The 12,479-nt window shown below is 55.8% G+C and overlaps 1 protein-coding gene across 7 annotated transcripts in view; it reads left to right on the top strand.

The window, feature by feature from the left end:
- Positions 1–12,479, top strand: part of Iqsec1 (IQ motif and Sec7 domain ArfGEF 1) — a 302,628-nt gene that overhangs the window by 177,926 nt on the left and 112,223 nt on the right. Inside the window, exon 1 of one of the 7 annotated variants that reach the window (XM_005000984.4) lies at positions 2,994–3,432. The exons of the other annotated variants lie outside the window; for them this stretch is intronic. Coding sequence (XP_005001041.2) covers positions 3,410–3,432 — 23 coding nt within the window. The 5' untranslated portion in view covers positions 2,994–3,409. Of the gene's footprint in view, positions 1–2,993; positions 3,433–12,479 lie in introns of those variants that run through there. 7 annotated transcript variants of the gene reach the window in all.

Genomic DNA, 12,479 nt, shown 5'->3' with positions numbered 1-12,479 from the left:
CCATTTTCAGGGTCCATGTAATACAATCTAGCTTCTAGAGGCCTGGGTATGTGGCTATGTGCGGGGAGAAAGTGCCGGCAGGGTGTGCTCCAGACTGATGACTACAGCCACCTCTGCAGGAATGAGAGACTCCGGAGGTGATTGAGGAGGCTTCTTTTGTTTTGGGAAAGTATGTGCTATTTGTGCAATTCATATTTTATTTCTTCAAAATGCACAGCATCTGCTGGATCCCGGAAGGGTTTGTGCTGAGGTCTGCAGAGATGGAATAGAGAAGGCCCCGTCACTGGAAGGGCGGGGCTCACTTTCGCCCCAGTAAAGACGCCCCTTTTAGGGCTCCATGACCCCTGCTGGGGAGACCTGTGCTTCTAAAATTGAGAAGCTGCTGCAGGTGGCAGGTGTGATGGATTTCCTGGAGGCCATCAGCCTCCAGGCTGGAATTTTCCAGTTGAGAGGGGAGTCCTGCCTGGGAAGTATTTCCAGAACCACCCCCTGGCAGCTGCCGCCTCCTCCCAGGCTTCAGTGAGGAGGCAGAGGCAGAGGCATTTCCACAAACTCCAGCAAAGTGATTCAGGGGTGCAGGAGCTATCTACATGCAGGGACCCCACACCCCAGTGCCCAGCCCAGAGCCAAGTGAGTAGGTGGGTAACCCTGTGCCTCTAGCCTCTGTCAAGAACAGCAACCCTAAGGCCAACTAAAACTCTTTCATGAGCTGGGCGTACACTGCCACACACCAGAACAAGAAATTCATCCTGAATGCAGGGTCTCACTTTGCAGTCCATCCTGGCCTTAAACTTACTATGTAGTCTAAGCTGGCCTCAAACTCCCAGTGATCCTCCTGCCTCAGCCTCCCAAGTGCTGGAAACAAGTCTTTTCTACTAGACCTGCCCATTCATGTTGATTTGAAGTAACAGTGAAGTACAGAAGAAATAAAAGTCAGGTCAAAGGGCAAGGTGCCTGCAAAACAACGGATTTACAAACAGATACCATGTGACCCTAGGAACAAAGGAAAAAGCCCAGGAAAGTGAAGCTGAGGTGCCCGATTCTCCTTCTGAGTCTGTTTCCTCTTCTGTCAGTTGAGAATGAGAAAAGAAGCCCCTCTTGCATCTTGGCTGAGTTAGCTGGACCTGCCTCCTCGAGTGCTCCTCGGGACCCAGCAGCAGCAACTCTGCTAGTACTGTGCCGTGTTCTTGGGTCCTTGCGGAAGTGTCGTGCAGCCCCAGACGCCAGCCTGACTCCATGGACAGTGCCGGATCAGCGCTCCTAGAGTCCTCCCAGTGCCTTGCCTGGGCCACCTGGTTGCCTCCACCGGAACAGTGCCCAATTCGAGGATGCAGCCAGGAGATCAGCCCCGCCTGCCTCCGTTCCTCTCTGCTGTGTGCCCTCGGAAACCACTCAGCGTCTCTGAGGTCCTTCTCCTGCCCTGACTTGCTGGGCCTGGGGTCAGGAGGGGACAGAAGGAAGCGTGTGAGCCTCTCCCTCCTGCTTCCTTGCCCTCAGGTTTATTCTTCCTCACAAGGCAGCTGTGAGGAGCAGGACTCAGCCTGCAGTGCTGCAGCCCAGCTGTGGGCCTCGGGCCAGCCGCGGGCTGAGTCGCCATGGGGGCGATGACACCGTGGTGATGGTGGTAATGAGTAGAAAATGATCCCCGAAGGCCTGCGGGTGGGTTTGAGATTCCAGAATTACAGTTTACAGATGGGAAACAGAACAGACTGATTAGGTAGTGAGAGAGAAAAGGGAAACCTGTGTAGAGGAAGGGGCTCTGGGTGGGTGGGGGTGACTGAGGGCTGGCTGTTTTGGCGTCATTCAGATCCCCGGGCAAGCCTGCCCCAGGGCCTTAGCCTGGCTCCTCCACCCAGAATGCTTCTCTTCTGTAGTTTGGTGTCTGGCTTTGGGTGTTTTTGTTCTCTCTCTCTCTCTCTCTTCCCCCTCTCTCCCTCCCTTCCTGCTCTTCTGCTTTATTTGTATTCTGATCCTATGACCATGCAAAATTAAGTACTAGAGCCAAGTATCGTGGTACATGCCTGTAATTCTCAGCACTCTGGGAGGCTGAGGCGGGAGGAAGGAAGGCATGGTGATTTAGCAAGCTCTTGTTTTAAAAGAAGGTGTTTATTTTTATTTTTTATGGTTTCGTGAGATAGGGTCCCGCTATGTAATTCAGGCTGGCCTTAACTCACTGTGTGGCCCGCAGCAACCCTCCTGCCTCTGCCTTCTGTGTGCTGAGATTTCAGGTGTGTGCCACCATGCCTGGCTCTTGAAGTCTGTTTTTAAAAGGGCTGGGCATGTAGCTCGGTGAGAAGGCTCTGGGTTCGACCCCCAGCACTCTAAGGGATCTCCTTAGAGTAAAGCCCACCTTAGCCACTGTGTGCTGCGGTCCACAGGCGGCCTTGGCTGCTGGAAGGTGGGCAGCAGGAAGTCATGAGGGAGGGCGGAGGAGGGAGGAGGCACCACAGATAACCCAGAAACTCTGCCTGGCCCCTGCCCAACTTCCTTTAGACCATGAGTGACAATCACTGTGGTGTGGCATGCAGCCACTGTGTGCTGCAAGCCCTCCTGGGCCCTGTGACATCGCTGTCACCCATTTTCGGGCAGCACCATTTAGGCTCCCAGGAGGCAAGCAGCATGCCAGTGTCTTAAGTGGCAGAGCTCTTCTTGGCTCCAGGCTTGAGCTCCAGGAGCAGGCTGGCTCCTAATGTTTCCGTGTCCCCCTTGGAAGGCAGTTGTCATCACTGCAGTCCCCAGGCGGTGTGTGCATTTTAGCAACAGATTTCCAGGTTTCCAGTGCCGGCTGGAAAAGGCTGCTTTGCTGCTATGCCCGGCCCTCTGCACCGCCCGCCTTTTGTACAGCTCTGCAGTGAGAGCGCCGCGGGGCGGCAGCACCTGGTGATGCAGTTGCCATGGCGACGACTGCCTCGGTGATTGGCCAGCGCAGTTGCGGTCCATCACTCCTTGGGAGCTGGGTGGTGGAGAGGTTCCTCCTCTCCTGCCCCTCCTCCGGATGCTGCTGGAGCAAACCCCGCGCAGACTACCCCCAGCCCTCCCTTCCTCTCCGAGCCTGACACCCCGGATGTGTGGGAGGGAAACATCCCGAGGAGGTCCCAGGTATCAGCAAGCCAGACACCCCTGCCCAACCCGGCGACCATGGTGACTGGATGTCTTCTCAGGCTCCTGGGCACAGTGTAGGGACCAGCGTGCTGAGGACCCTTCCGGAGCCTGCTACTGCCGCCCTTCCTCCGCTCCCGCCCCAGCCTCTTTGGATGCGCCTGCCACCCCCGGGAATGTGACTCGCCTTTCGATTTAATTTTATTCTCTTCCGCATCTCTCTTGGGCATCCTGCTCCTCCTCTTAACCACGTTGAGCTTCTTCAGCCAGAGAGGAAGCGAGAGAGCAGGGGAGACGAGACTCAGACAGAATGGCTTGCCGAAGACGCTATTTGTGAGTATTTATGGCAGGGTTGTGCCCGAAGCCCAAGGCTGGGGGGCCGAGCTGTGTGTAGCTGGAGTGAGGGGCTCAGTGAAAGGAGTGCGCGTGGTTTGCAGAGGGTGCCTCTGTCTGTGCCCTGCGGCAGGGATGTTTGTTGGTGTGATGCTGAGAAAAAGGCTGTTAGTCAGCAAGTCTTCATCAGACTGTGAGATTCACGGCGTGGAGGGTAGGTGTCCCTCTCTCAGGTCCACATGCGGTCCTCAGAGCCACTACTGTGTTTGGCCTTTGGCACAGCCCACAGTATGCCCATCTGGGAAAAGCCTTGGGGGCCCAGCACACTGATGGCTAACACTGCAGCCATGCCGGATGGAAGGGTGGCAGCCAGGCTGAGGCTATGTGATGGTGCTGCAGCTTCCTGAGCAGTGTGGCATCTGTGTCCAGCTGTGGTCCCCAGGTGATCCATGGGCAGGTCTGAAGCAGAGTTCTTGTCAGCTGGGCCCAATGCCAGGAGAAGCCCGTAAAGTCTCTGTGAGGCAGTGACATCACAAGGCCTGAGTATTTATGGAAACCGAAGCCCATGCTTGATTAAGCCAGGCTTCCCAGGGGGCAGTGGGACTCAAATGCCAGTGCTCTGGCAGCTCTCTGGACTCTGCACTGTGCTAGTCAGGCGTGAGCAACCTTCACCTGCCTTCAGGACCCTAGACCATCAGGTTGAGGCCCAGCTTGGGTCTCCCTCTGCATGGGCACTTACCCAGCCCAGGGTGGTGGGCTGCTGTTCAGTGATCTCAGGTTTCATGAGGTTAGAGAACAGGGCTGGATCTGCTTGGCTTGGACTAGGAGGGAGAGGCCCTTCAGGGGGCTCTGGGGGGCTCCCCACTTACCCTTATACCAAGGTGAGCAGCCTCCTCCCTCCATGGAGGGCGGTCCTCATGCTAATGGAGCACGGAGAATGTAAACATAGCCTCGCAGGTTGCCTCTCTGCGCAGTTCCCCAGCAGGCTGTCCACCCACAGGCTCTTGGCGGCAATGAAAGGCCATGGTGAGGCCTCTGGATCTCAGGTTGGCCTTGATACCCAGTTTCCTTTCTTGTGGAAAAGCCCACAGGTTGGTTTGTTGATGTGAACCGTGTGTGCTGGAGTTCTTGCTCCCCGTGGCAAGGCCCTGGCTGTATTTTTAGAAGCATAGTATGTCCTTGCCGGGGTTGGCACCTCTGTCTCCAGCTCTGGGTAGGATCTGTCTTCCAGAGAAACTGTGTGTCACCTGCCAGGGCCCAGGAGCTTGATGTCAGAGAAATTCTTGGCTTCCAGGTGCTGCTAAACCCTGGGAATAGGTAAGGTGTCACCAGGATGACTTGGGATGATCTCCACAGAGAGTAACAGTCCCCACTCTGTTTTGGTTCTCATAAAAGCCTGGTCTGGACAGATACAAAGATTCTGTGTTAGAGATGGGGAAACTGAGGCTTGGCAAGTCTCCCCTGGAACCTCAGAGTGTGCTACCTGAAGGCAGGGGTATGGATTTTAGTGCAGAGTCTGTCTGTGCAGAAATCACTTGTGAGCTTTACCAAATATCCAACCTGGGTTGGGTTGGACACCAGGGCTGCTGGGGCACCAGGTCTGTGTAACTGGGGCGGGAAGTGGCATCAAGATCCGCTTGGTCCCCCGGGGGACGACGGTAGTGGACGTCTGATTGCATTTGGGGTTCTGTGGAGGCAGCTGCTCGCTGTGGCAGCATCATGAGGCAACCCTAGGTCCAGTTTGCCAGGAGCACAGTTTTTAGATTCCACTGCCCAGGTCTGAGGAGGCCTGGAAACTTGTCTTTGGACACACAGAGTCTGGGGGCGGAGGGGTTGTAGCCAAGTGAACTAAGCCTGTCTCCCCTGCTGGCCTGGGATAGACTGGGCCTGCTGGGGGTTGCGCTTTCCGTCTCCCCTCCCTGAGGGTCTTTGCAGCATTCTCCAGCCCTCAAGCTCCCCATCTGCGGACTGTGACATCGGGGCCACCTCCTTCCGCAATGCCGCCCTCGAAACAGACTAGCAGGGATGGGCTCTGCTGTCGCAGAAGGACATGAGGCCCAGAGCGGGCCTTGTTGGGCTCACCCGCAGGGTACTTGACCCACTAGTCTGTCCCTGGGCCGGGAGCAGGGCATGGCAGCGCTGTGGCTAGCCACAGAATCGCCCTTCCCTTCCATTCGCTCCCTTCCCCAGAACTGAACCTCTCTATAACTGAGCAACAGCCCCATCCTTTTTTAATTTTTAATCTGAGACAAGGTCTCACTAAGTTGCTCAAATTGGCTTTAAACTTTCGAACAGTCCTCCCCACTGCTGTGAAATGTCGCGTTGTTGGTTGCATTTTACAAGCAAAGAAACTGAAGCTCAGAGAGGGGAAAGAACTTGCCAAGGGTCACACAGCTCCTTCTGCTGCATGCTTGGCAGTGTTGTCCTTCCTGCAACATGCCACGCCCAGACCCGGATGGGCTTGCTCCAGTGTCCCTGTGAGAGGCATGGCCAGGTGTCCTTTGGGCGGGAAGAGCCCTGTGGGGAGGCTCATGCACCCTCTGTCCCCACCTTCCTGTGTCTCTGTCCCCTCTGCCTTCTGTCATGGATCTAGACTCTGCCACTGAGGGGAGGAGGATCATGGCTGGGAACTCAGTCGCTCAGGGAGGTGACACAGTGCAAGAGATAAAAGATGATCGTGAAAGCAGGAAGCTTCTTCATCAAACAGGCAGAAACCGTGAAGCCTCTGGAGTCCATTCCTTGGTAACAAGCAAGGTCACCGCTCTAGCCACAGCTTAATGAAGAGCGTCTCAGTGACAGTCAGGTCCTCTTTAGTGACCACTGTAGGACCATGCTGGCATCCTGATCACTGCCTGGCAGTGAACTTGGAGAGCTCTCTGTTCGTGGCTCCTCGGGCTCAGACCCAGGAAGTGGGGCTGGAGAGGGTGTTGTCTTACATCCCCACACGGGCCATTCACCCACGCGACCGTTTGTTCCTTCACGGCCTGGACCTGCCCTGGCCCTGCCTCCCTCCTGCAGGCTGGACACTGACCACCGAGCACCAAGTTCCAGACCCACCCAGCCTTCTCCACTCAGCACACTGTCCTACCTGCTGCTGTGGGTTTGCCTGTCCCAAAGTGGAGGTGTTGACTGTTATCCCTACAACTGCCAGCCTGTAGTGAGTATTTAGGAAATCTGTGTCAAATGAGTGAATTACAAGTGGGGTGCTGGGCACTGCCCTAAACAGGGGTACAAAGCCAAGTAAGAAATAGTTTCTGCATTCTGGGAACCGGAAGGCTGGTAGGGGAGACGGATGTTATAGCACCAACACCAGGTGCCCAGGGCTGGGTGAAAGATTTGCCCAGAAGCAGAGAGAGGGTTACTATCATCACCTGAATTTTGGGGACAGGAACTGAGATTGTACCAGTAACCAGGGACAGAGACAGAGAGACCTAATGGTTCAGCTTGAAACCCACTGTGATGCTGTGAGTCTGCAGGCCCCTGTGCAAGTCCCTCAGCCCCTCCCAGTGTGAGAGGCGCGTCTGAGAGATGGAGCCAGGGCAGGCACAGACCCAGGCCAGGGTAGTGTAGATGTCAGAGGAAGGGCTGTGGGGACCGGGAGCTGGGGGGTGAGGGCTGAATTTACATCCTGGCTGCAGGGGGAGGTAGGGCAGGGAGCCTAGCAAGGAGGTCTGGGAGTGGCCTCAGCTGCCCTCCCCTGACCAAGGCATTGCCCAGAAGAAGAGCTCCACCCCCAGGGGCATGTGCATATGGGAACTCACAGCCTCAGGCTGGTGGAGTGGCTCAGGGCACTGTCCCTACAGTGTGCTGTGGCTGCCACCTTAGCAGGGACTCGTAAGGACGGTGTGAATCTCTCTCCCCTCTGCAGGCTCAGCAGCCTCAGGCTCCCTTCTGACTCCACACAAAATAGTAACAACAGGTGGGGAAACTGAGGTCCAGGCTTCCTGGTCAAGTACATCTCGGCTGTGACAGCCAGCAGTCCCTCCCCCTGTGCAAACCACGTGATGGCTGTTGAGCATGTTGGGCTGTTTTCTGGGCACCTGACTCATCTCTGCCCTTTTCAGCCCCAGGCCATTGGACAGCATTTAGGTGTAACTCAGAGGCTGAGAGGCACAGGAAGGTCGCCCTGCATGTGTTCAGCAGGGACTCACTGACACCTTCGATAGGCTCTGCCCTGGGGTCCGTGCTGGGTGCTGGGAGCAAGTGAGTGGGTGCCTGTGTCATGGAGTAGTGCAAGGGACAGAGCACAGAGAAATAGAGAGGACAGAGAGCCTGTTTGGGGTGGTAGAGAGAGACATGTAGGGCCAGTCTGGAGGGCTTCCTGGAGGAGGTGACATTTGCGCTGAGCTCACCATGAAGAGAATAAACTGGCCATAAGTTTGGGAGGTGTCCAGGCTCTGGGCAAAGCAGAGGCCAAGGTCCTGGGAGGGCAGGGTTAGGCAGGAGGCGGAGACAGATGTGGTTGAGGCAGGAGCTGGGAGGCGCAAGATTAAAAACATAAAGAGTGAGGGTCCAAGAGCTGGGGTCTTCCTGGTCCCCCCACGAGGGACCTGCACACCCCATGGTCACCTCTCTGCCTCTGCCCAGTGAGGCCCAAGCCCAGGGCTGTTTCCTGTTGGACTTGCTGCAGTGCATGGGGCCTGGCATGGTGCTAGGTTAGAGACTGTCTGGAGTGAATCTTCAGAGAGAAGGTGCCACCTCCTTCCAGCCAAGAATGTGAGGACAGGTCCCTGTGGACTCCCCTGGGCCTCTGAAGGAACCAAGGCCAAGGCTGCTGCCCTGAGCACCATCCTCTGTTGCCCAGAGGATGGCTGTGAGTGCGGGTGCCCAGCTCAGCCTCCTCCTCCATGGCATGGGCTGGTTCTCTACCTCCCAGCCCTCAAAGGCCAGCATCTGCCCTGCTCCATCCCCACTACTCCTGATCCCTCGAGACCGGGCTCCCCAGTCTCCAAGTTTGCTCTTCTAGAGGCCGTGCTCGTCAAATCCTCCCAGCTGTGCTGAGCTGGCTCTCTGGTCGTCCTGCTTTGTGGACAGATGTCTTACTCAGAGCCAGGACCCCGCCCCAAGCTGCCCCAGACCTTCCCATGCCCCTTCCCCATGCACACTCAGCTGGCACTGGGTAGGGATAGCCATTCCACCCTGTGCCCAGCCCCTGTCCTCGGGGCTTCGGGTCCTTTATCTGGAGGTGGCTGGGAGCCCAGCAGCTGGGGCCCTGAAGCAGGCCAGTTTGTCCTCGTCAGCAGGCCCTGCGAGGCATTTTCGCTGGTGCTAAGCTGCCTGTGGCTGGTGATGGGGCAGCTGTTCCCAAGCGCCTCATGATGGGCTGACCTGGTCTCCCATCTCCCTGGCACTCACCCCAGGAGGGTCATCCCATGATGCCTCATACCTTCAGCTCAGGTCCCTGCAGGACAGAGGAGAGGGAAGTCCCTGTCCCCACAGTGTCAGCCTGGGCAGGACGATGCTTCTCTGCTCTGGGTTTTCTGAAAGGCGTGGAAGGCCAGGAGAGGACAGTGTGGCAGCTGCTAGAAGCTCCTTCCAACGTCCTGGCTCAGTCATAGCCCGGTCCTGTCTGTCACTTTTGAGGGGCCGGGGACGTTGTTCACTTAGCCCACTGATCATCAGGCACCTGATGTGTGCCAGGCAGCCGTGCGTGCGTGGAGCTGACATTCCAGCAAGGGGACCTGGGGCACAGGATGTGGGACAGAAGCACCTGCTGGACCCTGGAGTGCAGGGACAATGGGGGGCCCTGCTCACATGCTGCCCTCCATTCTGTCCTCTGGTGCCCCCTGGCATCCTGCTGCCTGTGTCCACTGGTCACCCTGGCAGGACCCCCCTCCACCCCCCAGGGCCACCATGCAGGGTCCCTCCCTGCCCCCTGGGCCTCAAGCCTGTCTTGTGCCTCTTTCCTGCCCATCCCAGCTGCTTCCCAGTGGCTCCTCCCTTGGGTGGCACAGGCCTCTCCATTGTCACAGCTACCTGCAAGGTCCTCTGTTTCCTGGCATCCGTTGGGGGACCTGGTCTAGCGAAGCACCAATGGCTACTTTTTCAACTTGTGGGCTACAAAGAAAGATTGTTCATCTTGATTTTTTGGCAGGGAGGTACAGCCCTGGGTATTGAACCCTCTTAATCTTTTCATTTTGTTTGTCGTTTTAAGAGAGAGTCTCCTCCTGTCTCAGCCTCCCAAGTGCTGTGATGACAGGTGTGCATCCCCATGCCAGGCCTCTTGACAGTTTTAAAGTATGCAGTCAGCAGTGTTAAGTACATTCACACGATCTATCTCTAGAACCCTTCCATCTTCCCAAACTGCACTGTGCCTGTGTAAACACTCATTCCCCATCTTTCTGTCTGTTTCTATCCCCACTTGCTCTGGGGCCTCATGGAAGTGGAGCCATAGAGGATGTGTCCCTGTGTCACTGGATTACTTCCCTTGGCACAGTGTCCTCAAGGTTTACCTACATTATGGCACATGTCAAAATGCCCTCTTTTTAAAGGTTATATAATATTCCACTGCATGGCTGGACCACATGTTGCCTGTCCTCTGTCTGTGGACAGACAGTTGGATTGCTTCTGCCTTGGCTACTGTGAATGACTGCTATGACCAGGGGTGTGCATGCACATCCTCCAAACCCTGCTTTGAATGTTTTGTGTGTGTTCTCCAAGATGGAGTTCCTGGAGCAGATGAAAACCCTGTTTTGCTTCCCACCAGCAGTGCACGAGTGTAGCCATCCCCATGGGGTAAAGCGAGGTCTCATGTGGTTTTGATTTACACTTTCTAAATAAGGGTGGACATGAGTGAGAATTTGTAGGGTACAGAAAAATTGCTTGATATGATCTTTTTATTTACTGTCTTCTCACAGCTGAGAGGTAATGCATGCACAGGAGTCCAACATATTTGCACAGAACATGAACTCAGCCTCCCCTCGGCTCCCCCGTCTCTCTACCCTGAAGCCACAGCTGCACCTGGTTTCTTGGGATCCTTCCAGAGTTCCCATAAGGCCACCTCCGCTCCTGTCCTGGCATTGTCACCCTGGCTACCTCTCAGTGCAGACCAGCAGTAGGGGCGGAGCTCTGTGACAGAGCTTGTGGCCAGCGTGTGCGAGGCCCTGGCCTCCGCCTGCAGCTCTTCCCTCAAAAGCAGGCAGTGTGAGCCCTGTCATGTCAGAGTGGCACCACCGCACATTCCTGCAGTCCCAGCCTCTTGGGAGGCAGAGGTGAGAGATTTCAGGGCAGCCTGGGTATCCTGGAAAGATCTCAGTTCCATGGAAATAAAAATGAAGATAAGCCACCAGAAGCCTGTCATATGACTTCAGTGTACCTCTGAGTTTTCCTTTGGGAAGGAAGGTCTGACTTGACGTATCTGGAAATCTGCCAAGAGCTGTCACCATTCAAAACATGACATTACTGAGGTTAGCTGTTCTCAATGGGCCAGAGTTGCCCAAAATCCAAACCACGGTTATGTAACCAGAGAGGCCACTAGGACTTTGTCTTCAGGCCTGGGGGCGGGGACAAGCCCGCCCACTATTAATGAGCTGGACTAAGCATTCTCCAGCATAGTTGTCTCCTGTTTCTCACTGTAACATGCTGCTCAGGGTGATCTGTGGATGCTGTTGGAAGTGACACAGGACAGCCCGTGTCACTAGTTTCAGAGCTGGCAGTAGACCATTTAGGGTGTGAGCAGGGGTGTCAGCCAAGGGCTCTTCACAGTCCTGGGACTGTGGTCTGGTCGGGTGTGCATTGATGGGTTCTGCTTACTCATATTCAACCAACTGCTCGTGCAAATTCCAGACAGTTCCTGAAAGCAAAACTGGACCTTGTTGGGTGCCATGCACCGTACTGAATGAAGGATGGGCACGGCTGCTGTGGTCCCTGCCATGTCCCGGGTCCACAATCTCTGTCCTCATGTGAAGTGAGTGCCACCCACTTGGAGCTCTGTGTGTGTGTGTGTGTGTGTCCTGTGCCGCTGACCCACACTGGTTGTATTGTCCTGAGCTGTCCCCACACAACATGGTGGAACAGCGGTTTAGCACTGGTGTTATGTTAGGCAGGGTGAATTGAGAGGTTCACCGACGCAAGATGATGGCATAGGGCCTACACTGTGGAAAGTTCTGGAAGCCTGGAGAGGGGCAGGCCATGTGGCTCCGATGAGGCCCAGCTACTGCTGTGGTTGGTCTTCCCATCAGCTCTCAGGACACTGAGAGGGGACTCAGCTATCATAGACATTAAGATGCAGTGGGCAGAGGACAAGTGTGGCACTGGGCGGTCTGCAGACATTCTGTGGTCAGGGACCTCAGCATCCATGAGTTTTCCAATGTTTTCAGCATCGTGGGAAATTCAGTGTGGGCGGATCCACAGTGTCTGTCTCCTGGGAGTGGTGATGTCCTCTAGGATGTTGCTATTGGGAGAAATGGGCAGAGAAAGGTATCCTTTTTTCCTAATTGTAGATGAATCTAAAATTGTCAACTAATTTGAGGGGCTGCTAGGGGTCAAACCCAGGGCCCCCGGGCAGAGTGCATGCTCCCGTCAAGCTGTCCTCTCAGCCCCAGCAAGTTAAAGGGTAGAAATCAGGGAACAGGGGACAACCAGCCATCTCCCTACCCCTGCCCCTCCATGCGGCACGGCATCCATGGGTACCAGTCTCTGCCATCTTCCCTGCCTGGGACTAAGATCCCACCACTCTTTTGCCCTAAGGCTGACTGGGCCCCACCCCACTGGAACTAGACCCCCAACCTAAAAAGGCAGTGTCTGTCTGCCTGTTGGGGGCTTTTGGGGCCTGGCCAGCGCCCAGGTCTTGGAGAGCCCCCTCTGCGTGGTCCTGGTCCCTGGGCTTCCCTCCTTCCCCAGCCGGCAGCACAGTCCTGCCCTCCCCTGTGCCTCCAGGCAGTGAGCAGCAGGCAGCTGGGTTGGAGACAAACTGAACATTCTTGCAAATGCCATTTGGAAGATGAAAATGGAAAGCAGGCGACTAAAACTAAAAGGTTACGGGAAAACAAGTGCCTCAGATGATTTTGTCGTTCTGTGAACTGACTATGCTGTGAATTGGCTTTTGG

Source organism: Cavia porcellus, unplaced genomic scaffold, assembly GCF_034190915.1.
Source record: "Cavia porcellus strain 051 isolate PalLab524CR breed Dunkin Hartley unplaced genomic scaffold, mCavPor4.1 scaffold_27, whole genome shotgun sequence".
Taxonomy (NCBI): Eukaryota; Metazoa; Chordata; class Mammalia; order Rodentia; family Caviidae; genus Cavia; species Cavia porcellus.
The sequence above is the reverse complement of the archived record's forward strand: the minus strand, read 5'-3'. Positions and strand labels throughout refer to the sequence as shown.